General features: G+C 47.9%; 1 protein-coding gene and 1 pseudogene across 2 annotated transcripts in view; both read right to left on the reverse strand.

The window, feature by feature from the left end:
- Window positions 1–14,760: 14,760 nt before the first annotated feature.
- The window catches only part of sema3e (sema domain, immunoglobulin domain (Ig), short basic domain, secreted, (semaphorin) 3E), a 29,617-nt gene continuing 17,396 nt past the window's right edge, over window positions 14,761–26,981 (reverse strand). The window contains exons 7-17 of one of the 2 annotated variants that reach the window (XM_030365727.1): window positions 26,888–26,981; window positions 26,514–26,628; window positions 26,153–26,222; window positions 25,729–25,873; window positions 24,366–24,591; window positions 23,570–23,661; window positions 22,398–22,439; window positions 21,884–22,047; window positions 19,590–19,660; window positions 18,571–18,704; window positions 14,761–17,106 (exon numbers count right to left, since the gene is read on the reverse strand). The exon at window positions 26,888–26,981 is cut by the window's right edge and continues 49 nt beyond it. In XM_030365727.1, the coding sequence (XP_030221587.1) occupies window positions 16,633–17,106; window positions 18,571–18,704; window positions 19,590–19,660; window positions 21,884–22,047; window positions 22,398–22,439; window positions 23,570–23,661; window positions 24,366–24,591; window positions 25,729–25,873; window positions 26,153–26,222; window positions 26,514–26,628; window positions 26,888–26,981 (1,627 nt within the window). In that variant the 3' untranslated portion in view covers window positions 14,761–16,632. Of the gene's footprint in view, window positions 17,107–18,570; window positions 18,705–19,589; window positions 19,661–21,883; window positions 22,051–22,397; window positions 22,440–23,569; window positions 23,662–24,365; window positions 24,592–25,728; window positions 25,874–26,152; window positions 26,223–26,513; window positions 26,629–26,887 lie in introns of both variants that reach the window. The other variant, XM_030365726.1, reaches the window with a different exon arrangement.
- Window positions 18,882–18,990, reverse strand: LOC115551609 (uncharacterized; annotated as a pseudogene).

A 26,981-nucleotide genomic window follows, 5' to 3' on the forward strand; every position in this document is an offset into this window, starting at 1 on the left:
TCCTTGATAATTACTATGACTGTGATTCGGTTGTATATTTGCAAAATAGCTTGTCATGCAGTCCGACCGAAAAGCCGTGAATCATGTGCAGCTATACAATCCAAATGATTGCAGGCATCAAGAACGCCGTGGTGAATCCCCCCCATCCGTAATCCGCTCCCCGTCTCCGTGTCTCATCTGCTCCCTCCCATCGACCAAGCATCCTTCACCCTCCACGGTCACAATGTCAAACCGAACGGGGAAGTGCATCCGGCAGCGCCAGTGACACCAGGGGTACCTTTTCTCTCGGTGGAACTGTGGAGCTGCCTCCCCATCTTCGGCTAAATTTCGTCGGATATCCCCCCGTCTGTGTGTGTCAGAATGACGCGGGATGGAGGGCAGCACAGGGCAGCGAGAGCAAGCAGCATCCACTCCGCCTCCCTCCTCTACCACGCCAGCGCGCATGCGCCGAGTCTGACAGGTGATCATAATATATCAGGCACGGAAATGGGAATTAAAGGGACAACATGATTTATTTCGTCAGTCACATGTTATTAGCTCGCGAAGATCCCGGGATTTATCCCCGAGGGAATATTGTGTTTGTTTTATATTTCAAATCTCATAGTTATGCATATGTTGTTGTTTTTTAAAATACCCCACGGCTTTGCTACTGGGTGGCCCTATGTGTTTGCCACAAAGTCGTGAGTAGTTGAAGTCGTGACTCCTCCTATACAAATACTATTCTGTGTGGGCAGATGTCCCACTCATAGAACTATGTGGGTGGGTTGTGTAATGAGCCATCAGAATATAGTGGCAACGCGGATTGGTGTTAAGCTGCTTGCACGTAGACCTATTCGTGGTTCATACCAACAAATATACAGACATAACGTTGATATAATACATTCATATAATGGCATATACATGCAATCCTGTGTGTGCGGGTGCATGTGTGTGTGTGTTTGGTCGTGGTTGTGCATGCGTTTGTGTATCATTCAATTAAATCCAATTTAATATGCACAACTGGTAATGTCAATTGGGTTCTGTGGTGAATCAGTAGAGCATCAGTTTGATAACCTTTGATTTGCATGGCAACGATTGAGAGGGACAAATAGTGAAGGTCAATCATAGCGTCATTCACGTTCAATGATGATCCCGCCCTTCACAGTGTAGCTTAGTCCCCCCCCCCCCCCCCCCCCAGTCAAATACCATCTCTATTCCAGATCTCACGGAGCTTGCATTCCTCATCACAACCTCCACCACTCTACATGCAAGCCCTGAAGCAGTACGACTCCCGAGGACTACAGGGCTCTCCCATCTCGACTCTACGGAGAGACGGGGGGACTAGCACACATGTGAGCGCTCCCGTCCCTCGGAAACAAAGCTTGTGGTGGAGCAGCAGACCGGGGGATGAGGCAGCAAGAAGAGTCGGAAACAAATGGCAACGCAGACTCAAGTCATACTTCAGTCGCTCCAGATGACTCTTCAGCAATGAGAGATAGATCGCCTGCAGTGCCTCATGGATCAGCAGCGAAAACAATGCACACGCACGTGTGCACACGCACACTCACACACATGCTCATTGACAAATGGCTTCTCCACAGGCTCCAGATACACGTGTGCACACATGAAGTCTACTGTAGTGTGGGGCAGCTTTCATCGCCATGTGTGCGGGAATCCATGTTTTTGTGTGTCAGTGTATAACCATGTATGTGTGAGTGTGAATGCGTCTGTCTTTGTTCGTCCATGTGTGCCTGTGTGTGTCTGTGTTTGTGTTTGTGTGTGCCTGTGTCCTCGTGACTGATATAGACTGTGTGTGTGTGTGTGTGTGTGTGTGTGTGTGTGTGTGTGTGTGTGTGTGTGTGTGTGTGTGTGTTGTGTGTGTGTGTGTGTGTGTGTGGGAGGGAGGTTTATAAGCCAAGTGTAGGGGGAACTGCATCACATGTGAACAGCAGGAGGATGGGATATCTCTCAGGAGAACACCACGTCCCAATTCAACACACGCACACACACGAGGCTTCTGTCAATCCATGCAGCATCTACCATGCAGTATATACCTTAGCGTGTACCATATAACGTGCATCACCATATACCAGCTAACCAACGGAAACCCGTCTTATAGAAAGCATGGTGTTCTATGGTCGTCTTATGTCATGCCATGTACCGCATTGATGAAATACAGCGTGTGCTCTATATTGTTATGTAGTGGGCGTGTGAACATCCTGGTTTTTGGTGTCTCCGAGCAACATCTCTCAAGCCCTGACCCCGCCGTTGTGTGAAGCTCTGCAGCACAGCTGCAGCGCCCGCGCGGCCGTTGTTATTATCTGTCTTTGGAATCCTTTATCAGCTCGTCCATTCAGGATGCACACCAGACCGCTTCCATCCCCCTCACTCCCACACACGGTGGGATCAGGCCGGGCCAGACGGAGGCTCGCGCACGCCAAGTAGGTCCAGAGGAATCAGAAATACTGTTTCAGCTGGGCCCCCATAGGTTACCCCTCTGGGGGGGGAGATACGGTTAAGGGAGAGGGGAGGGTGAGGTTTGGGGAGAGGGGGGAGATAAGTAGAGGGGAGGTAGGGTAGAGCATACGGACGGGGGAGGTAGGGATGGAAGGGAGGTTTGGGTTATGTTAGCAGGGAGGTTAAGGTTAGGGTTAGGGTTAGGTTAGGGGGAGGGAGCTTATGGGTAGAATCGAGCAGTGTTTAGTGATAGGGTAGAGGGGTACAGGGAGGCTAAGGTAAGGGTGGAGGGAAGGTTAAGGCCAGGGTAGATTGGAACGGGGGATTAAGGTTAGGGTAAAGTGGCAGCTATAATAAATTAGACCTGAGAAACAACTACAGGTGGAGTTAACCATACAGCAAACTGTTGCTTCAATAAGAGAAGCCTCACTTTTGTGCTGAATTAGGTTGGTGATTGTGTGTGTGTGTGTGTGTGTGTGTGTGTGTGTGTGTGTGTGTGTGTGTGTGTGTGTGTGTGTGTGTGTGTGTGTGTGTGTGTGTGTGTGTGTGTGTGCATACGTGTGTGAGACTGATATTATAAGAGATACATAAACCTAAACATAAAACCTAAACATAATCAACTCTTGTAAATATATGCACAAGCAATCACTTTTCCTTTGGCCTCTACAATGTATACATTGTAAATATACAAACATCGAGATTTACTGTTACAATCAATATACCTTGATCTAAATGCCATTGAGCTATGCTCTCTTCCAGCCCCAGACTGCTACGGGGCTCTGGGACGTTGGCACTCTCACTGAAGCAAGCCCAATCCCAGACACTACATTTATACGCTACATTTGTATTCTTCTCAGCACTCTCGGCTAGCCAGCCTGTCTAAGTTCCTTCATATCTCTCATTCTCTCTGGCACTCTTTGGTTCTCTCCCTCGCTCAATCTCTCGTGTTCTCACACACACACACACACACACACACACACACACACACACACACACACACACACACACACACACACACACACACACACACACACACACACACAGACACACAGACGCACACTGGGAAACACACTCACACAACTCATACCCACAACCGCTCAACAACAGAGCCTGCAGTCGTGCTTATCTCACTCGTTTTAATTAAGCCGGGGCGTGGGCAAATATGGATAGCTGAGGGCTGGTCTTGCTCTGCCACTGCTTCTCATGGATGACACAGCAAACGTTGAGCAACACGCCAATCCGATACAAAACCCAAATCCTCCCTCAAATATATGTACAAATAAATAAACCAAAAGGGCATAAACACCAACACAGGCACCTACCTCTGGCGCTGGGCCTTGAGGAAGGCGAAGCAGTCCTTGCCCGGCATGGCTGTCTCTGAGGAAGAGTGTGGTGAGGAAGAGCTGGGTGGAGAGGGGACCTGCATGAAGGTGTGTTAGCGTCCTGCGCTGGCTCTCCGGGGATCTGTGGGCGGCTTTGGGGTGTGTGTTGTCTCCGTGTGCTCACTGCAGGGTCACATGTAATCTATACAGTAACCCGATCACACACACTTTGCCAGCATCATTAAATTTACATATCTAACCCCGAGGAGGGGAGAATATGGGCCAACCACGTTTCAACCGGTGCAGGTGAAGCCAGTTGGTGGCAGAAGAGCAACGCTAATAGGATTTTATAACGGATTTTTGCAATTAGAACTGATCCTCCCAATAGCCACAGGATCAAACGGACAGGGTGTCGATCACTGCTGATCAAAGTCAGTAAAGAAATCCATAAATGTATGAATGCCTGCATAAATATAGTCTACACTTCAATATCAAGTATCCATTGATATGATACTGATGCATACATATCTAAATAATGCGTGTGTAATTATATTATACGATTTATATGATTGCATAGTTGTATATGGACTGGCACTGCTGTGGAATATTGATTCCACACTGGGATCAATAATCCATCTTGAGAGCTCGCCGCTTGGAGTTACCACGGTATTTCCTTGCGCCCAGGTACACACACCCACACGCACAAACACACAAACAGACACACACACACACACCCCGACACTGGCAAAGTTCCAGCCCTTTGCAAACCGCCCCGGGATAAGTACATTAAGGAAATGGAAATATGGATAATGAATTGATTATCTGCCGTGTGTGTCAGCGAGTGCACAGTATAGTAAACACAAGTGTAAACAAACCATAGGTCAACACACCAATGTAGGTTGGTTTTTAAACTGTGTTGGTTGGCTTTCTCTCTCTCTCTCTCCCTCTCTGTCTCTCTGTCTCTGTCTCTGTCTCTGTCTCTCTCTCTCTCTCTCTCTCTCTCTCTCTCTCTCTCTCTCTCTCTCTCTCTCTCTCTCTCTCTCTCTCTCTCTCTCTCTCTCTCTCTCTCTCTCTCTCTAAGCATCCTGACAGTAAACCAGTGAGCCTCTTCTGCTATACTGAATCCTGCTTTCTTTTTTTTCCTAAGTGACGAGTGACCACTGCTATCTGCCAAACTAAAAATACTCTTAAAGCAACATCGTCCCGAGCTAAGACCTTGGCCTGACCTCGACCCTTCAATTTCAACACCATCGCCCTTATCTTCACTTCCTTTTTTTCCCTTATCTCCCTGCTTTCTCCACCTTGATCTCCGCCACCCTCCCGTCCATCCTCCGGAATGGGAGTGAGGAGTGAGGAGTGAGGAGTGAGGAGTGAGGAGTGAGGAGTATAAATGTGTTTCAATGCTGCCTCCTTTAAATCAACAGCTGGCAAGAAATCAGTCGCAGGGGCAATCCAAGACAGCCAGAACGATAGCAGAGGAGGAGAGAGGAGAGCAGAGAGGAGAGGAGAGGAGAGGGGATGGGAGGAGGGAAGGAGGCGAAGGAGAGGGCAGACGAGAAAGGGAGGAGAGGAGATGAAAGGAAGGTAGAGGAAAGAGTAGATGTGAGAGGAGTGGAGATGAGAAGAGAGGAGAGGAATGGGAATGGGATGAGGAAAGGAGAGATGGGGACATGGGAGGAGGAAGGGAAGGAGAGGTAAAAGGGTTGTGCACAGTGACGGTAATAGAAAAGGAAGGGAGTCCTGTGATCGTAGCTGCAGTGGCACACGCCCCAGGTCAGCCTGACTCACACTTTGAACACACTGGTCCCAGGTTGATGGGATGAAGGTTGTGACTCATACATATGAAGGCGGTTTTTTGGTTGAAGGGAGTTTAAGCTTATTGTTGATTTGAGTGTAGGCTCAGTGCTGATGTGAGTTTAGGTCTAGTGCTGATGTGAGTTTAGGTCTAGAGCTGATGTGACTTTAGGTTTAGTGCTGAGGTGAGTTTAGGCTTAGGATTGTGTCAGTATAGGCTCAGTGCTGAGGTGAGTTTGGGCTTAGTGTTGATTTGAGTTTAGGCTCAGTGCTGAGGTGAGTTTAGGCTTAGTGTTGATTTGAGTTTAGGCTCAGGGATGATGTGAGTTTAGGCTTAATGTTGATTAAGACTCAAGCTTAGTCCAGGCTTAGTGTAAAAATGAGTTTAATTTAGGCTGAGTCTTTATGTGAGTTTAGTTAAGGCTGAGTGTGAGAGTGAGTTATGGCTTAGTGCTGGGGTAAGTCTAGACGGCGAGCTGTATATTATTAAGGAGATGTAAAAGAACCTGTGAGATGGAGGCTACCTGATGACTTGTGGCTCTCTAGTGTATCTTGTCAGAGGTCATTTTCACTGAGCCAACCACAGTGGAACCCTTGTTGTATATTTAATTTAGGATGAATGAGGCTGTTCCCCTTAGCACGATGTCAGTGTGACACGGCATAGTGCAACGCCAGTCTGTCCTGACTGATTTGCCATAAATAAGTGCTTGCCAGGCTGTGATCTTTTTTTTTGATTTGTCATTTTCCTGTAATCATGTTTTTTTTTCAAATATGTTACCTATTTCCAAAGCTTTCTTACAATTTATATGTGTTCCCTTGTATTTTTGAAGTGGAAATTAAATAGTGAACTAAAAACAATCGTGACTCTTAAAATGATTGTGTGCAACTGTAATATTAATCATTGTAGTTTTTCGTAGATGTTATTAATATGCAACTAGTTCAATTAAAAATACAAAACAAATAGTTGCGCCATTGACCTTGAGTGTGTGTTGGTGCGGGGTGTGTGTGCCAGTTATTATTTGAGATGCTAACCATTCGAGGATGGACGGCATCGATTTCTGGTGTGTGTTCCACTCATCACCTTCACTAGGACCTGCTCTACATCAGGGGCCAGAACACAAGCTAAAATGTACCACTACTGCTCCTGCATGCACGTGTGAGAGAGTGTGTGTTTGTGTGTGTGTGTGTGTGTGTCTGTGTGTGTGTGTGTGTCTGTATGTGTGTGTGTGTGTGTGTGTGTTTGTGTGCGTGCCTGCGTGCGTGCGTGTCTGTGTGCGTGCGTGCGTGTGTGTGTGTGGTGTGTGTGTGTGTGTCTGTGTGTTTGTGTGCGTGCGTGCGTGCGTGTCTGTGTGCGTTTGTGTGTGTGTGTGCGTGCGTGCGTGCGTGCATACGTGCGTGCGTGCGTGTGTGTGTGTGTGTTTGTGTGCGTGCGTGCATGCGTGCATGTCTGTGTGCCTGCGTGCGTGTGTGTGTGTGGTCTGTGTGTGTGTGTCTGTGTGTTTGTGTGCGTGCGTGTCTGTGTGCGTTTGTGTGCGTGCGTGCGTGCGTGTCTGTGTGTGTGTGTGTGTGTCTGTGTGTGTGCGTGTGCATGTGCGTGTGCGTGTGCGTGTGTGTGTGCGTGTGTGTGTGAGCCTACGCAGGAGGAGGATCCATTCTATCATTAAATATTCAGTAGCAGCCACTAGCTTGCAGGGAACGGCTGCTACGGTTCCCATGCAGTTCACTTCCTATTGTTCTAATAATCCAGCTGCTGAACACAACGTTCTGTTCCTCCATAACCCCCCTCCAACGTCCACTGTCAGGATTATTCTCAGGATGCTGCTGCTAGTAGCTTTGCAAGTTTTCAAGAGAAACATCAACATGTGTTTATATTTCAGAGAAGCACCTGAAGCGGTTTGAGGGAGTTCCTGTTGAGGACCATTGGGGCGCGATGTGGTCTGTGACCTCCCACATGAAGCAGCATCTTCTCCTGGGTTTAGTCTGGGGGCTCTCGTCTGAGTTTGAAGTGGGGCTAACTTTAGTGAGGCTCTTCAGGAAGTTTTGATTAAGTGGATTTCGGTTTATGTCAATTTTAATTGTATTCATGTGTGACAATATATATTTTTTCCTTATTGTTCTATTAAGAAGCCTAGTCTAGTATTGTGTGGTATTGACTGTAGTTCTTAGTATTTAGTAGTGGCTAATATTGTGTACCATTGACTGTAATACTTAGTATTAAGTGGTGTTGACTTTAGTACAACATTGGACTGTCGACTGTGGTACCTTTGTGTTGTGTTGGTATATTGTGTTGTGTTGACCGTAGTACTTAGAATTGAGTTGTGTTGATTGTCGTCCCTAGTATTTTATAGTGTTGACTGAAGTACTCAGTATTGTGTAGAGTAGGCTGTAGTAGGTTGTTTTGTGTAGTGTTTGCTGTAGTACCTAGTATTGTGAAGGGGTGACTGTAATACAGTACCTATTGTGGAATGTGGACGGTAGAACCTAGTATTGTGAAGCATAGTATAGTGATGGGGGTGCAGCCCTATTTTGGTCTCTGTGTGAGTCGAAACTCGAACCTCGAGTCCTCAGAGCTGTTGTCCACCACTATGATGACCAACCCCTAACCTAACCCTAACCTAACCCTCATAGTATCCACCACTAAGATGACCAACCCCTAACCTAACCCTAACCTAACCCTCATAGTATCCACCACTATGATGACCAACCCATAACCTAACCCTAACCTAACCCTCATAGTATACACCACTAAGATGACCAACCCCTAACCTAACCCTAACCTAACCCTCATAGTATCCACCACTAAGATGACCAACCCCTAACCTAACCCTAACCTAACCCTCATAGTATCCACCACTAAGATGACCAACCCCCACCCTAACTCTGTGGTTGGAGACAATAATTGATATATCAATTAACAAGACATTGTAACATTCGTACATGTCATAGAAACAAGAGGTTTCCACGGAGCCCGTCCAGTCTTGCCCTGAACGCGGCCCCCTCCGGGCCTGATAACGAACAGCTTCCTCCCGAGACCACAGCTACGACACGGGCGAAGGTTATAATTAACATTGCAATTCACAGGACATAGAAATAGGAAGGTTACCATGGAGACCGCCCTTCGCCTCACTCGAACCCGGACTTCCAGATGATTCATTCTGATAAAACTCATATACCCTGTTTCCATAGTGACACAGCGGTAGCCTGCCCCGTGTCCTGGTTGTTACAGGAAGTGATGTCATCAGAGGGGTTGTGGTTGCAACTATTGAGACAAATCACCAATCACACCATTCTTTTTAGAAAGTTCTCGGTCCAATGAGTGGCCCTTGATCTAGCCGGGCCACTGCACCCAAAGAACCTCCTCCCTGATCATTCTCATTCACAACATAGAGACGCGTTTCAGAGTGTCTGTCTATCAAGGCTCTCATGACACCATGACAAATGACATTCATTCATAACAATAAAATCTTAATGTATCCAATAAGAAAATCTGAAGTAAAGAAAGACAATCTACAATTCTCAATAGATCCAACATTGCAATTACAGTAATGTCCAAGCAGGTTTTCAGTGAAATGCCAAACAATGTTGTATTGGACTCTCAGTGAAGCAGTAAAATGATCTAGTTAAGCTTCAAATCATCCCTGTAAGGTCATTCACTGCTTTAGACTTGCTGGTAGATGTTTGACCTTTAAGCACAAAGCTATAACCTTTGAAGGGAAAAGGTGTTCCCTGATCCTCTGATCTGGTCAGACATCTGATCACGACCGCTTATTCAGCCTCTGGAAATGTGGCATGACCAAAAAAGGTGGAAAAAAAGTGTGCACAAGTGTGAAACACCTCTAACACGCTAGCCCTGCAATACTGTTGTCTATGTCTATCTGCAAATGACACCGACCTGGACCTGAATGCCTTAGCCATTAAAAATAATGTTCATTTGAGAGCTGATTTGATGGTCATCAAAAATTGATGGTTAATTTAATGCTAAGTGATTTTCTAGATAATCAGACCCTTTACAAGAGAAAAACACAGGAATATGAATGCAAAACGCAAATAAGAGGTTAAATGAAAACATTTGGAAGCTTACAAATTGAAGGGGCCAGAAGAGGGAGAGCGAGGAGGTAAGGTGTTAAAGCTGAGAATATCTATTCTGGTTGACTGTACACCTGCCTCTGTAGGAGGATTTCGGCATCTGTTCCCCATTTGGCTCCTGACTGTAACAAGTCGCAGCGGCGGAGAATCATTGAGAAGTGTTGTAGGGAGCGAGCAGAGAGGGAGGAGGTGCTTCTGTGCACATTATTACCCATTTTTCGCTCTCCCTCCAGGTTTGAAGCAGCTCCATTTCTATTGGAAGCTCAGAAATATCAGCAGCACTGTAGCTCTGAGGTTGTTTACAAGGAAGCAATATTCTTATTGAGCCATATCTCAGGAGTCACGCCTGATTGTCTATTTCCAACCAACATTGCTGAAAGTCCAGACTAAGAAAATGAGATACTCAAAGACTTTTATTGTAGCAATGAAAACACAAAAAGTCTGGCGTCCTACCAAGTATAATAAAGTATAAACAAAATCATTGCATATATGACCCAATACATTTTACAAACTTAGATTGCATTTCAATATACAATACATACAATAATAAAGTCGCCACACAGTCAGATGCGTTTCTGAATTAATAGTTGCATTCATTCATATCTTTATATTTCATATCTTTGTCCCTTATTGCCTTTGCCCTACTGCCCAAACTTACTTCACTAAACAGACATAACACAACAAAAACCATTGATATTAGGATTGGGTGGTTGGCTATGGTAGCTCAGAAAATATTTCAGTTCTGACAGCACTGAAAGCACTGGCGGAGAGTTCCTTCCTAATTGCCACATAGCGGACCTCTGCATAGTGCTGGAACCCCCTGTCATCTGCAGTCAGAAACAGCAGTGCGCCTCAAAGTGTCCTCAGTGTGAAGTCTTGTTGATGCTGTGTTAAAAGGTGGATTCAGAGGCGTTCAAATTGAATCAGTCAACGTTAAAAAATCTTTAAGCTTTGTTTTCCTCAGTTAAACGATGTGCATCATTCTGTCCAAGTGGAGGTTACATCACTTTGCATACTGCAGACTATTTTACACCAGCCAGCTTGCCTTAAGACATAACTGAGAGAGGAATATTCAATGTGTGTTTTTTGTTCCGTCTGAGCCCTATTAATCCTACAGTGTATGTACATCGATGACAATTCATTCACATTAAGTCCTTTGGAAGCTAAAACCTCAAATCAATTTACAGCAAACGTCTGCCGCAATTCGCTGAGTAATGATCCCGCATCGCTGAGTCGTTGTTGCCCCCCCCCCCCCCGCTGATCAACCATGTGATGTCGTGCGGCTCATTGTGCGTCACGTTGCTTCCTGATGTTGCACAGCGTGCTCCAGCAGGTTGGGTCCCCCGCAGTTCAAAGTTCACCATAATAATGATGACGCAATGATGAAAATGGTGGGGGGGGGGATAAACGTAAAGACGGATTAAAGAGGAGCACGGGTTTCAAAGACGAGGATTACCCACAGATTAACATGGCCTGCTTCCGCCCCTGCATTTTAACACACATACACGCACGTACCCGCACACACACCACACACACACACACACACACACACACACACACACACACACACACACATACACACACACACACACACACACACACACACGCACACACGCATGCACACTTTACATTCCGGCATAGGAGTACATAGAGAGGAATCTGTAAAACCATTACAACATGTGATGACCCTGTGGTTGCTGAAAGGAAATGGATATTTCTCATTTGTATTTAAACTGTGCTCCACAGAGCGTTCACTGACATTTTCACTTTCCGTCTTGCTGCCCAATAATATCCCTTTCCCCGTGTCCTGGCAGCATCCGGCAGAGAGATAATGTGTGTTTCTGGTCCCGAGGCCAAGAGCAGGCAGGGAAGGCACTCACCTGGCCACCGAGTTGCTTTTTTATTGTTGCTCAACCCTCGCTCTAGATTTGTCAGGGAATATGGAAATAGGTTGCATATGAATGATTCACTTCTTCTACCCCTCATGTTCCTGCTTTGTGGGGTGGCTGACATCAGAGAGGTGACGGCATCAACAACACCCTGGGGTGACGCAGAACCGTGCCCCCCCCCCCCTCGCTCTCCCCTATTGTATAAAACGGTGTGTGTGTGTGTGTGTGTGTGTGTATGTGTGTGTGTGTGTGTGTTTTAGGGTTAGGGTTGTGTGTGAGAGAGGGAAAAAGAAAGAGAGAGATAGTGCATATGTGTGTGTATGTGTATGTATCTGAGAGAGTGAGATAAGAGTGTGTACGTGCATGTGCACATCTGTGCATGTGCACGTTGTCTGATATGCCACTGTGTGCTCGTTTCGATGCCAGATTCTGAGTTTGTTTGACAAAGCTCCGTGCCTTTCTTCCACGGGCATGTTCATCTGCTCCTGATGGTCATTTATCATTGTTCATCCCATTAATCAAGGACATTTATAGATTATTCTTAATGTTTTAGTTCCTGTCAACAAATCCTTCATCATTAGGGGATAAAAACAAAAGCAACATCTTTCGATAAAAGGAAATCAGACAAGGGATTTCCTGAGGAAATGGAAACTTCTATAAGGGGAAATTAATTAAACATTAATTAACATTAGTTAATACAGCATTAAGCAATGACTAACAGTTAATTAAAAGTTAAATAATGGCATGATAATAATTTACAAATGGTGTTCACGTTTACTAATGGAGTTTATGTAACCCTGACCCTAACCCCTAGGCTAATGCTATATAATAATACTGCATTCACAAATGCTTATTAATGGTTAATTAATAATTAATTAATTAATTAATTAAAATAATTATCTGTTAGCCGTTACCATGGCACTGTCCTTACGGGACCGAATCCTGCCTTAAACAGCCGTCGACATCCTAAAGGAATCTTCTTTGTAAATTGTGAATGTTTGTTTTACGGTTCACAGTTGAGATGAAATACATATGAAGGTAGAGGCAGCGCATTGCATACACACACACATACACACACACACACACACACAGGCACCGCCAAGTCGCCGAGGGCACTGTACTCATGCTGGGTGGTTCTTGCATGTCACTGATAAGACACCACACAGAAAAGGCTAAAGGGAGAGAGAGAGAGAGAGAGAGAGAGAGAGAGAGAGAGAGAGAGAGAGAGAGAGAGAGAGAGAGAGACTTTCATCTCAGCACACACACACACACACACACACACACACACACACACACACACACACACACACACACACACACACACACACACACACACACACACACACACACACACACACACACACACACAAACACACACACACACACACACACACACACACACACACACACACACACACACACACTCTCACACAACACATTGAAAACATACATACATAAACAAACATGCACACTCTCATTATGCGTTTGAATCGATGCAGAATTTCTAAATGTTATCTTAAACACTCACACAAACAGGCGCACATTCACACACTGCAAAATAACAGCAACTCTGTGTATGTCACAGTACACTGGGTTGCTGTTATTTTGCATGCGATTGTCTATTGACTGTGTCGTTGCCTAGTCTCTGTCCATACAACACTGCATTTAATGTATTATTTGCACGTACCCTACGCACACAAACACACACAGACACACGCATACACACAAACACACGCATACACCGACACAAACAACCAGCCAGACGGCAGAACCCGTTGTGATGGAAGGCCCCATTTAGCGGCCCTGTTTCTCCCCCTCATTGTCCAGTGTCTCATCACCTTCGCCTCTCTCCGGTCCACCGAGTTCCGTGGCTATTAAGGCTTCCAGGGCGCGGGCGCTGATGGGAACGAGAAGGGCTTTTTGATGGCGGTCTCCTTGAAACGGGGGGCTGCGCCTCGACCGGGGAATGGGGGAGGCACGAGGAGAGAAAGAGCTACGATGTGCTACTGGGAGAGGGGACTATACATCTGGTCCTTGGAGAGGTGGATATACAGGCAGTACTGGGAGAGGAGGATATAAAGGCAGGACTGGGAGGGGGTATTATAAATTCAGTCCTGAGAGAGGAGCTTCTAGAAGCTTCTAATGCAGCAGCACTTCTACTGTAATCTTCAACATTCAAATCCAAAAGGAGGAAGGAGTGCTTTTGCTGAGTAGTTGGGGCTCAGCCAGCGCGGCAGCAGCATGTATTACACAGGTAAGTGCTTCTGATCTGCTGGTAGATTGCTGCCCACCCTGAATGTAATAGAAATCCTCCCTACTGTGAAACTAGAAATTACGTGTTTTGAAACTCAAAAGATGGGCGCAATTATTATATTGGGATTTATTTTACAATGATTAAGTATGAATCTTGAATCTGTACGTAAAATAAGAAAATGGAACATGAAATAGTCCCCATGTCCTATATAGCTGGAGGCTCCTTTCTATTTAATAAAGTGGGAGATTTGGTGCATCTGAAGGGACTGAGGGGGGGTTAAACAGCAGCAGAGAGAGAAGGAAGGCTTTTATCCCTAGAGAGGGATAAGAGAGAGAGAGAGAGAGAGAGAGAGAGAGAGAGAGAGAGAGAGAGAGAGAGAGAGAGAGAGAGATGGGCAGGGAGATAAATGAAAGAAGTACCTACAAAGAGAGTGAGAGAGGGAAAGAGCGGGAGAGAGATTTGATAAAGTGTTGGGGAGCACACCCGTGCAGAGCCTGTTGCTATGGTAGCGACTGGGATGGAATCAGCAGAGCGATTCGGGCCCTCAGATGCTGCGTAGAGACACCCTGCTGGGACAGGCCTCCCCGCTCAGGTTCATCCTGAAGCTCGAGAGACGACTGTACCTCATGAATGCATTCCAACACTTGATCCCATCAGATATCATGTTCCCCAGCCCAGGGTGTGCAGATGTTGGCTGTCTTGTTCCTAATAAGCAACTGCCCACCGGTGGTTTTGCGGTGGTTTTGCAGTGTGTGGTGCACGTTTTACTATGGTATTGCAGTATGTAATATATCTAATATGCAATTCCTTTAATAATTTATTGAATTCATATTTATAATTACTAAATGTAATATATTCTCGTGTGTTTTTGTAAGTGTGTGCGTGTGCGTGTGTCTATGATTGTGTGTGTTTGTATGTGTGTGCAGTATTTCTCTACATCAGAGTTCATGGTTATGACACCACGGTGTGGAGACGGCGGCACCATTTGTTTTAGTTAAAGGTATTTATTGGAGTAATAGGAGGCACAACATTCACACTTTAATGCAGCCGTCGATGCCTTCAGCCTGATTCCACCAGCGTTGGACCCCTCTGGCGGTTTGCATCACGTAAGCGTAGTCACACAACAAAGTTCAAATAATCCACTGACCAAATATTACATAAATAAGGCACAGAAAATAAAATATGAAGAAGGCTAACGGTATATTACTACTGCAAGGTCACTACAACAGATTATGTAACATTAAAGTATTACATGTGAAACATCTCAGATCTAGATTGACGGAATATTTATGAGGCCTTAATACTTGAATACAGCACAGGGCATGCTTCAATGGTCACCTTGGAGACAACGCGGGACACAACGTTTACTGTCAGCAGCTCATTTCCTCCAGAAAAGACGCACCTTTGGGATTGGTCTCCGAGTCCAAGTGGGCGGGCATAGCATTCCAACCACCAATCATATTCCTGTGATTACTCCGATACCGATCCCCTTGACCCTAAGCCCCGCCCTTAGTTACCGTCTGAAAATTCACCTTTTACATCACAAAAAGCAAGAATGGCGTTTCACTTTTGTCTTGAAGAATATCATTGGTTTTAAAAAGGACAAATTCCTTCATGACAGTTTGGTGTAATTGTGGATGACATCTACACCGTTTTTCGATAAAAGAAGGTACGCAGTCGGAGAGAAGGGGAGAACAGAATAAGTGGTGGAAGCAAAGTAATCATCTGATCATTTTGAATCGTCAGATGATGCAAATTCTTTGATATGCGGTTGCAGTTACGAGATGTGTACACAGAAGTAATTTTGAGTTTCGAATAAATATAATGTGCATTGCATACAATACTGTTGGTATGTCTCGTCAAAAGCATCCAGTAGATGTGAAGGTGTGCACCATATGCGCAAATACCCAATGATATAAAAAAAATAATCGACTTCACCCACTACTGAATGGTCACTAAGTGCTTCAATATTTACTATGCATTTAGTTTAAGGGCTGATTTATTATTGATAATACATGCCATCAAACCCACATCATCATTATGATCACTGCTATTAAAGCATCACTGAACTCAAAGCTCGTTTTAGCTACAAAAAACATGAAAAACACTGTACTTCCAGTTGAACACCCATCTACGATTGAAAACTGAAAGGAAATAAATTAGTAGAAAATATGGGATGGAGTGGGATACAGTGACATGGCGAACGAGTCGTCGTGATTGGCCGCAGCGCCGGGAGAAGATCAGCCATTTGTCAAGTCTCTTGTGTTTGTTTTGGTCAAGCGGTTTGCTCTGGCTCACTCCGGGGGGGGGGAGCTTATGCCTGGCATGTCTCTGAGGTCAGAGCTCACCCTCCCCTCCATCTCATTTCAGCTCATGCAGGGGCCCAGTGTTCTGACGGTCCACAGGACTTTACGTAACCCCTTATTCAACGCTGATCATGTGAGGATTCATCTGCTCAACAAACTTGCCCTGATTTGACCTAAAGGTTGTTTTGGACATTTAAAGCGAATATACCTCACACGAATAATAATAATACTAGGGACAAAGTGTGTCCTGATATCTGCTCGGTGGTGGGAACACAAGAGAGCCTGACCTTTAGTCTGTGTGTGTGTGGGGGTGGGGGTGGGTGTGTCGGTGGGGGTGAGGGGATGTTTAGGTCTCAAAATGCGTGTTGGCGTGAGGTGTGCGTGTGAGTGTGTGCATTTCAACAACAGTGTGTGCGTGTGTGTTTCAACATCTGTGTGCGGGTGTGTTTGACCGCGTGTGTGTTTCCACTTGTGTGCATGTGTGTGCGTGTGCGGGGGGGGGGGGGCGTGTGTGTGTGTGTGCATGCGTGGCCACACACACACCCTCATGTATCCAGTGTGTGTCTGGGGGCACGGTGGGAGCCCTCCCCTGCTCGGGCCTTCCCCTTCTTCTCCCCCCCCCCCCCGGGGGGGGCATACCTCCTCTTGGGCTTCTTGCGCTTCTTGTCCGAGCACCACACCCGCTCGCAGTACTCCTCCACCCGCTGGGCGTCCCCGTAGCCAATCAGCTGCAGGAACTCCTTGTACCACACCCGGGAGTGGGGGCCGGGCTGCCCCCCTGTCTGGGGACCCCCGGAGGAGGAGGAGGAGGGACACGACAGCTCCTTCTCTCTGTCGCCCGCCGCCGCCGCCGCCGCCGCCGCGCGCTCCCCCTTCAGCACCACCAGCGCCACGCGCAGCAGGGCGTGCACGTAGCCGTGCTCGGCCGTCTGGCACACGTACACGCCGGCGTCGGAGCCGCGCACGTGCAGGAGGAGCAGCCCGTGCGCGGTCGGCACCACGCGCTCGCTGGCCTGGAGCTGGGAGGAGGAGACGACGCGGGAGGAGTTAGCGCGGGGTTAGTTAGCCACGTAGCCGCGGAGACGCTAACATTCGCTAACGACTCGTCGCGGGGGCGCCCGACGTAACGTAACGTACACGTCGTGCCGAGCGGTTTATGTTCATGTGGTCCCAGGAGACGGTGGATCAGTGAGGGGTGTGTGTAGATGGTCCGATTCAAGAAGACAAACCCCTTTGGAAGTTCATCCACACACAAGTAATATCGGACATTCAGACGGGGTCCATGAGCGTATCTGGGATAGTTCGGGTACACAGAGAAACTGAAACCCACGTGGTGTAGGAGCCATATGCATTTATTCAGTTGTGTTCATGTTTTGTGCTCCATAGGGGGGCTCGAAGGAAACAGCGAAAATTGAACCCAGGGTCTTTGTTATGGCATGTATACCCATCAAATAAGCCCTCCAGATACTTTATAGAGTTTGCATGGCACAATGTTTAGCTCCATGTTATTGGGTAGGGGCACCTTGAACGCTTCTAAATCGGCACCTTTTAACCACTTATAGTGCTCAAAATAGCACCAAACCTCTGCAGTAGCATGATTAGGGTCCCTGCACATAAAACAAAGAATCAACAACTTAAGATAGCGTACCGGGAGTTTATTAAAAAGCACTGTTTACAAGTCTGTGCCTTACCGAGGGCTTTTTTGACGGGTACACATGCCAAAACAAAGACCCTGGGTTCAATTTTCGCCGGAATTACACTTTAATTGGGAGCAAATCGTTTTTCGATTGTGTCCTTTGTGTGATAGTGATCAGCAATTGGGTTTGTTATTTTGTGACTGAAATGTATTACGAGTTAACGTTATTGCCGGTGAATGGATTTATAAAGGAAAATAAACCTGCTGTAATATTGTCAAACTTACCGCCCGTTTGTTATCAACTGCCGAGAAGGGCTCAGCCACGACAAATGGTTTTAAGGCTACCTACGTGGGCTGCACTGGGAACACTGGGAACACTGGGCAGAGCCCCATCTACGGCCCACTCTGATCCCATACCATCACCCATATGGGCAGACGTTCAATTTGATGAATGAATTTGTCACCTACGTGTTTGTTCATCCTCGACACTACAGAGCAAAAGGCCTTTTCCGTTTGAATGCACAATTAAACGTTAAATCAAGCAGAAATATAAATAGAAGCAGCAAACATAAATAGAAGCATCCCCTATGGCTCCATAGAAGCTGGGAATATATGACACATATATATGATCGCTGCGCACAGACTATGAGTGCAGGGGTGCTACATTTATATCACTGGGTCCTGAAGATGTAGTTCTATAAGTTAAAGATCTCTGTGTGTGTGTGTGTGTGTGTGTGTGTGTGTGTGTGTGTGTGTGTGTGTGTGTGTGTGTGTGTGTGTGTGTCTGTGTGTGTGTGTGTGTGTGTGTGTGTGTGTGTGTGTGTGTGTGTGTGTGTCCCCGACCAACCTCATGCTGCAGCTCTCCCTGCTGTCTGAACCAGAGCACCCTGGCCTGAAGGGAGCGAGGGGTGCACTCCAGGAGGGTGCTGTTGGTCTCCACCCCGTAGACCGTCCTCTCCTCTGCCACGCCCAGCTGCTGGTCTGTACACACACACATGCAGGCACACGCACACGCACACACAATGATGAAGTGTCACATACACACCGTTGATTACGGTTACAAATGAATGGGGTTACATATAAATCATTTCATTTCCCTTTATTTAACCTCAAAAGATCAATTGAGGGCCGACCCTCTTTTACAATTACTTCGAGTTAAACTCAGAGCACCGGGTAATCCCAGGCGGTCTCCCATCCAAGTACTAACCATGCCCGACCCTGCTTAGCTTCCGAGATCGGGCGTGTTCAGGTTGGTATGGCCGTAAGCAATATATAAACCTGCACAATCACTCTCTAACACACAAAAAGACTCACGCACACACTTACACATTGCCGATGCCTGATTCCCTATGACCATGTTACCGGTATATTCTCTACCCTACCCAAGATGCTTGCTAGGTAACCTGGCCACTCTTGCTGCTAGCCTTCTACTTGACTAGCCCCCTGGCTATTCCGCCGGTAGTCGCCCTTTACCAAGAGAACCGGAGCCTATTGCGTGCTATTGCATACCTATACTGCCATGGCAGCCGCGTCGTGACTGGAAAATCGCTAACTCATTAGCCCCACCCCTCCCCCTCCTCCCCAAACCCCCTCATTGGTGGACGATGAAGGTATGCTCCAATGAGGACGAGACGCCTGCACCACCATTCCTCTTTAGGCTTCCTCAGTGGCTGTTTAATGGGCAGCTATCAATGTGTGGACACATACAGATGTTCACGTGTTATGATGATAAGGTGCAATCAAAACAGTACACACACACACACACACATGAATGAACGGAGCCGAGGAGCCACCGAGACACACGTGCATCCCATGGCTTCACATCCCATAACGCATACCAATCACGTCCGCATCACGTGCGCTCACCGTCGATCTGCAGCCCATTACACAGCTGGACGGCGTTGCCATGGCGAACATCCTGGCGCCTGAACCGGCGGCTGTGAAAAGACGGGAGGGGTTAGACAGAATACCACGTGAATAACGGAGATAAGGGAGCACTGATTGAGACGGGAATAGCATATATGAGAGAGAGAGAGAGAGAGAGAGAGAGAGAGAGAGAGAGAGAGAGAGAGAGAGAGAGAGAGAGAGAGAGAGAGAGAGAGAGAGAGAGAGAGAGAGAGAGAGAGAGAGAGAGAGAGAGAGAGAGAGCGAGCGAGCGAGAGAGAGAGACAGAGACAGAGAAACAGAGGAATGAACAGAAAAGACTAGGCTGCAGGCTTTACTGGCAGACGTCCAACATGGCCTGGTGGTTCAAACTATGGCGTTGCACCCAGAGGTCTTCTGGGGTCCAGAACGACGGACCGGGAGCATAATGGACCTGGGAAACTCCTTCCGAGAACCGATTGGATCCGATTTCAATAGATGTACACCGACCAGTTGATGCGTGGGATGTTACAGCCCCTACCCTCCGTGTCTGAGCGGGGGGAGACCCAGGAGCTGACACAGTGTTTAATCGACCGGAAATAATGTCTGGTCATGAATACCGCGCTAACATTTTTTACCTGTACCGCTCAAAACATGAATCATGTCGGGTACAATTTGGTAACCTAATAAAAGGATATTAAAATAACAGAAAGACCTACCTTGAAGAGGCTACGGTTTGGTCTCATAATGCGAAGTGCCTCTCTGTAACTGTCAGTAACACAAAACGTACTCCATCTCTGCCCTCGCCTTCCCTCTGTGCTCAGCTCTCTTCCACTGCTCAACCTTTCCTCTTATCTCACGCTCCTGTGGTTTTAGCACCTGGTTTCCCGCCCTTGCAGGCTGGTCGTAATGGTCAGCCTGATCACCAGGCGGCTCACGCATCAGCAGGTACCTCCGCTGATCAGCGCTGATCACCGGTGTTTCTCGGCTCCACTCGGGTATGAAGCAGGTAGTGATGAACCGACCCGCTAACAGAAGGGCCCCCTAACCGGACCCCCGACGCCATAAAGAGAGGTGGACTCCATCCCGTGTGGATCCGGCTCTGGTCTTACCGGATACCGGTGTACGGGATATATTCCGGGTACTGGTGTTGGGATAGACCCGGTAAGACCAACAGTGGGACACAAAGCCTTTTCCCGTACAAATAATATATCAAATTTAAACAATGCATAGTTGCTCCCTCTTCATCTAAAAAAATAAATATGTTATGTATATCACGTTCCTAATTCTCCAAATGAATCAGTTGCATGTTTTGAATGAAAAATAAATCGAGATTAGCTGAGTTAATTTACTTAGAATAAAGCATTGATAATTGGGTGCTTGTTTGGATTTGACTTTACAGAGCAGGTGTACTGCGTCTCTACAGGTAGGTAGTCTGTGACTAACACACTTACACACACAGGCAATGGGTGCATGGAGGGGTTAAGTCCCGCCCACCTCATGTGTCATACCTGAACTTTTGAGAAGAACTTTTGAAAAAGTAGCATGTGAGTCAACGGAGCTAAATAAAAACGTATTGCCACATCAAGAAACAGTCGAAAGTGTATAAGGTGTGGCCAGGGCTTAAGGCGGTGTGTGCATGTCTCTAATCTCCCCTCTCAAAGTACCACAACCAGCTAACCTCCTGGCCCCGGTCAGACGTTGTTATTCTGATACAGGCCGGGGCGTGTTCACTGGGGGAGGCGAACGCGACTGGGACAAACAGGCGTACGTGTGGACCCCGTCCGCCTCGCATTATACATCCATTCTCGTAAAGAGCTTCGGTAGAAGGTACATCCACTCTTCTCGTCTGGTGATCAGGGAGCCGGCGGTGGACAGAGTGTCGTGTGAGAGGAAATAGCGAGGAGTGGGGAAGGTGCTAACCACAGAACCACCGATAGATCCCACCTCAGCAGGGGACCTGCCGGCCATCTGACGGCTATCTCTCTCAACGGCAGCACGATTGGCCGTGGGTGGATGCGTGTCTGTTTGTTCGTGTGTCTCTGTTTGCACGTGCACGTGGGTCCTCTGTGTGTGGCTCTGTGCCAGGGTGTGTAGCTGTGTGTGTGTGTGTGTCACACAGAATGTGTGTGTACAGTATATGTGTGTGTGTCTGTGTGTGCTTGCTTTCAAGCCACTGCACTTGCATGCGTGCACGTGTGCATGCATGTGTGTGTGTGTGTGTGTGTGTGTGTGTGTGTGTGTGTGTGTGTGTGTGTGTGTGTGTGTGTGTGTGTGTGTGTGTGTGTGCACGTTACCTTTTGGGGTAGACTCCAGCAGGGTAGTACCTGGAGCAGGTGAGCCCATCCCAGGCACAGTAGGGGTCCCTGGCCAGGCAGCAGTCGGCGCACTGGGAGCCGTAGAGCTCACACTGGTGCAGCCTCACCTGGGCCACGCCCACCTCCGAGCCCACGTACAGCTGCTGCTGTGGGCCGCACAGGTCAGCATTAATGTCATCTTCAACACAAAGCGGTTCTTTTTACACATCCTCACACTCCTAACTCCATTATTTTATTACTTTTGTAAAGGAAATAAAAATATGTAAAATAATAATGATGAAAAAATGTATTGGCCAGCATTTATTTATGAAGCATCTTTTCACTTGACTTCACTTGACTTCACTTGTGTCCCAGATTTGAGAAACAAGATGATCCAATGGTATCACCGTGTGGCCAAATGCAAGAATTGCAGTCAGATTGATAGCTGGATGTAAAAACACACTAAATATGGAGCAGGCTTGCTGGAATCCAACTGCCCCAGATGCCCCCTTACCTTTTTGGATGATATGATTATTTCTGTTATTGTTGTGGGCACCTTAGGAAGGAAAGAAGAGAATTATAACTTTGATCAGTCTGGAGAAGTAGTTGTTAGTGTTCGCGTTACACAAACCCTGTATGTCAGATTTGAGAGTTGTGAAAACAGGGATCAGAAAATAACCAGAGAGAGCAAGATTTTGAAACAAAATTTAATTATAAAAGAAAGAGAAGTCCTCACCCCCTCTCTGCAACGCATTTTTATCAGCAGCAGCTGATGGATGGCTAGCCGATTACTAACAAACCACCCTCAAATATTAGCTGTTAAACCTCCAGCACCTTTATACAAGTTGTTCAAACATTGACCTATTGGGCAAGCTCCATGAAACGTGCACTGAGTAGAGAAAGCGTCCACTTACTCTTATTAAATAAGCTTTACTATGCTGAGGCTACCCCCCACCCCCCAAAACCCCCCAGAGATATGAACAAGCTAAGCTACCACAACATAGCAAATTAATTTGAAACATCAAAGAACTATGTTTCTCAATGCTATCAATGCAGCTGTCAGTCAAATAGATAGGCAGGCAGAACATTTTGAGATTAATTGCTCTTCAAACAAAAGCTTGGTTCATTAAACCCTGCAAAACTAATTTGGCAACAAAAACAAGCAAAAAAAAACCATCAGACAACGGCGCCGCTTGTGAAGCGGGACGGTCCACGACTACACGCAGAGCATTGGCATTTACCGTCGGCGTTGGCCCCGACATCGGCAGACGCACAGTGCGCACACTCTCCGTACGGAGCTCCAGAATGTCAGCCGCACGCCACACCGGACAAACCGGCGTACGAACCGTGCGCCAGAGCCTCAGGAAGTCACACAAGGTTGGCACCGGCCTGCTGCACCTCACACACTGAGGCTGTACTATCACTACCGACTGATCCACTTTTATATCCGACCCCGACATTCAGAAATCTCGGTCAAATGTGACTTGTGTGGACGCGACCTCACTGCTTGATCAGTGAAACACTACATCAGTGGCTTGGTGGTAGCTTTTCAGTCCTAAAGCTACCGCCAAGCTACTGGTGTAGTTCACTGAGTAACGCCTCTACTAGCAGAAGCTACCGGCCAACGCTGAAAGCACCCCCGTGCGAACCCCTTCTCAGTCCCTGGGCATTACCCCGCATCTGTACCTGGAACACCTGGAGCTCCTCCAGCAGGACCTCCTCCACCGTGTCCGTGTCTTTGTTGTAGATGGTGATCACTTTCAACACCACAGAGTCGTCTGAGGATGGAGACAAACAAATACATCACATAAACATGTTATATCTGTTTCATGGTCCATACCAAGCTCTCACACACACACACACACAATGTGTTAGATCATTTGTTTGTATTTATTCATTTAATTCTGCTTTCCAACAAATATCCATGGTAACTTAATGTTAATGATTCCATCCGCATTGACGTTGATTCAGGGAAACTATCTACTTTTATAATGGCTTTCATAGTGTGCGTGTCTATATGCGTGTGTGTATGTGTTCGCGCATGTGTGTGTGTGTGCGTGCATGTTTGTTTGTTCATTTTATTTTTTAATATTAGAGTATTGTATAAATACATATAATTTGATGCACATTATGTAAATCGTTGTTTAAAACTGATCCATTCATAGCAGATCATTCTGAGCGGTTGAATAAGGGCTGGGCAGACATCAGCTTCGTCTTCCCCCCACTCCTGTTCGGACACAGACACTACATTTATTCTAAGTACTGTTTACGACCCTCCATAGTTATGGCTGATGGCGGTCCATGTGTTTGTTGGGTGTGTGGCGGTCCGTGGGTTTGTTGGGTGTGTGGCGGTCCGTGTGTTTGTTGGGTATGTGGCGGTCCGTGGGTTTGTTGGGTGTGTGGCGGTCCGTGGGTTTGTTGGGTGTGTGGCGGTCCGTGGGTTTGTTGGGTGTGCCGTACATCAGCGCTTGTCGCTGCGTACCGGTGCCGATGTACAGGACGTGGTAGTGGCCGTCCTGGGCCTGGACGCGGTCCACCGCCAGCTGGGTCAGCCTGCGCCCTCCCCCCTGGGTCTGCAGCAGGACGGGCCGGCGGTGGAGCGGCTGCACGGCCCGGTACATGACCGGGTGGGCGCGCACGAAGCGCAGAACCTCGTCAGGGAACTCCTTGGAGCTGGAGAAGCCCCCGCCGTTCATCTTACTGGCACACTGCGCACGGGTGGTGGAGGTGGAGGTGGAGGTGGTGGTGGTGGTGGTAGTGGAGGTGGTGGTGGAGGTGGTGGTGTTGGTGGTGGTGGGGGTGGTGGTGGTGGTGGTGGTGATGGGTGGTGGTGGTGGGTGAGGGTGAGGGTGAGGGTGGTTGTGGTGGTGGTGGAGGTGGTGGTGGTGGTGGTGGTGGTGGTGGTGGTGGTGGTGGAGGTGGTGGTGGTGGGTGAGGGTGAGGGTGGTGGTGGTGATGGTGGTGGTGATGGTGGTGGTGGTGGGGGTGGTGGAGGTGGAGGTGGAGGTTGTGGTGGTGGGTGAGGGTGAGGGTGGTGGTGGTGGTGATGGTGGTGGTGGAGGTGGGTGAGGGTGAGGGTGAGGGTGGTGGTGGTGGTGGTGGTGGAGGTGGTGGTGGTGGTGGTGGTGGTGGTGATGGTGGTGGTGATGTTGGTGGTGGTGATGGTGGTGGTGATGGTGGTGGAGGTGGGGGTGGTGGAGGTGGAGGTTGTGGTGGTGGGTGGTGGTGGTGGTGGTGGTGGTGGTGGTGGTGATGGTGGTGGTGGTGGTGGTGGTGGTGGTGATGGTGGTGGTGGTGATGGGTGGTGATGGTGGTGGTGGTGGTGATGGTGGTGGTGGAGGTGGTGGTGGTGGTGATGGGTGGTGGTGGTGGTGATGGGTGGTGGTGGTGGTGGAGGTGGTGGTGGTGGTGGAGGAACAGAGAAAAAGCGGGAAAAAAAAGCAAAAAAGAGGCAATCAGTGAAAGGCACACAAGCGTGGGATAGGCAAAAAACAATTACAGGAAAAAGGGAAGTGTAATACAAGGTAGTGCCATACGATGCACGACTTAATACAAAGTAAAGCTGCGCTGGCTGTAAACCCCCGGCTCCAAATCCCCCGCCACAGAAAAAGGCTTCTCGCATGACGTAGCTACAACAGCGCTCCCAGTTAGTGTCCCTATCGCAGCACGGCGCCCCGGAGAGACCGCACGCACTCTCGCACACAAAAGGCTCCTGTGTGCCCCAACAACGCAGGAACATGTGGCGCGCGTTGAACCCGTGAATGGCGTGTGTGTGTGTAGCGTTGGTACAGCTCGGGGCCTCGTCATCGGCCCGGCCTCTCCCTCGGGTCACAGGGCCTACTCACGGAGCCGGGGCGGGGGTAGGGCACGCGGTCCTCGTAGGGGGTCCAGTGGTGGCCAGGCCTCTCCCGCTGGGCGAAGGGCCCGTTGAAGGACGCCCTGACGTCGTCCATCTGGTAGACGCACACGGCGTAGCCCTTGAAGACGGCGCTGCAGGAGACATGGGGGGTGGGGGGGCCGTGGTGAAGACATGACAGTCATTGGAAAGGGATGAGTTCTGGTGGTACGGGGAGTATGTTTTACTGGATATATATGTGGCACTTTTTAAAACAAACTGTTACAAAGTACTTCACATGACAAAATAGAAAAAGAGAAAAGAGACATAATAGGAATAAGGCAAGCAGATGGTTATGATTGATGCAGAAAATAACACAGCGACAACGATCAGTTAGAACAAAGGGATCTCTCTCGATTCTGATCCCAACTGACCTCGTGGTGCTGAAAAGTCCAAAGATCTCTGGATTCTTCTGGTCCTTGTTCTGGAGCACGAAGATGTCCTCTAGAACCGATGAGAACATTTCATTTCTTATTAATTAATTATGTATTACTGTATACACGGCTTTTTAGCGTCCTGACAATAGGAAGTCATTTTTGAGTCGCATGCACCTTAAAGGTCCCATGACATGTCACCAGGTGTGACTTTGATTCGCCTTGCAAGCCGTTTGGAAAATCTGCCCCTTATGACATCAATAGTGGGCGTGTCCACCTAGATGTGTGCTGGGCGACTTGTAAGGCTAATCACACTCCCCCCTGGTGGCATGTCATGGGTCCCTTAAACAGGAAGCCTTACCGAGCTCGTCAAAGTGTGTGTCGATGCCGTTGGCCCCGGCCACCGAGCAGATGAGGCGCGTCTTCAGGAAGGAGCTCCATCTGTTGACCAACATTCTCCGGCCTCCCTGGTCGTTCTGAAGCACACAGGACGCGCACGTTACATCATTATTACCTTATTGTTTAGCTTCTTCCACATACAAACGAGAGATAGATAGACAGACAGACAGACAGAGAGAGAGAGAAAGGGAAAGATACAGACAGAGACACAGACAGACAGACAGACAGACAGACAGACAGACAGACAGACAGACAGACAGACAGACAGACAGACAGACAGACAGACAGACAGACAGATACAGACAGACAGACAGACAGACAGAGTGTTCCTCTCACAGCACAGACGCGTCCGACCCGGGTGTACACGGCCTTGGTCTCTCCCTCCGGGTTCTGCTCCCGCTCGGTGAAGAAGAAGTACACCTTGTCGTCC

This window comes from Gadus morhua, chromosome 9 (assembly GCF_902167405.1).
Source record: "Gadus morhua chromosome 9, gadMor3.0, whole genome shotgun sequence".
Classification (NCBI taxonomy): Eukaryota; Metazoa; Chordata; class Actinopteri; order Gadiformes; family Gadidae; genus Gadus; species Gadus morhua.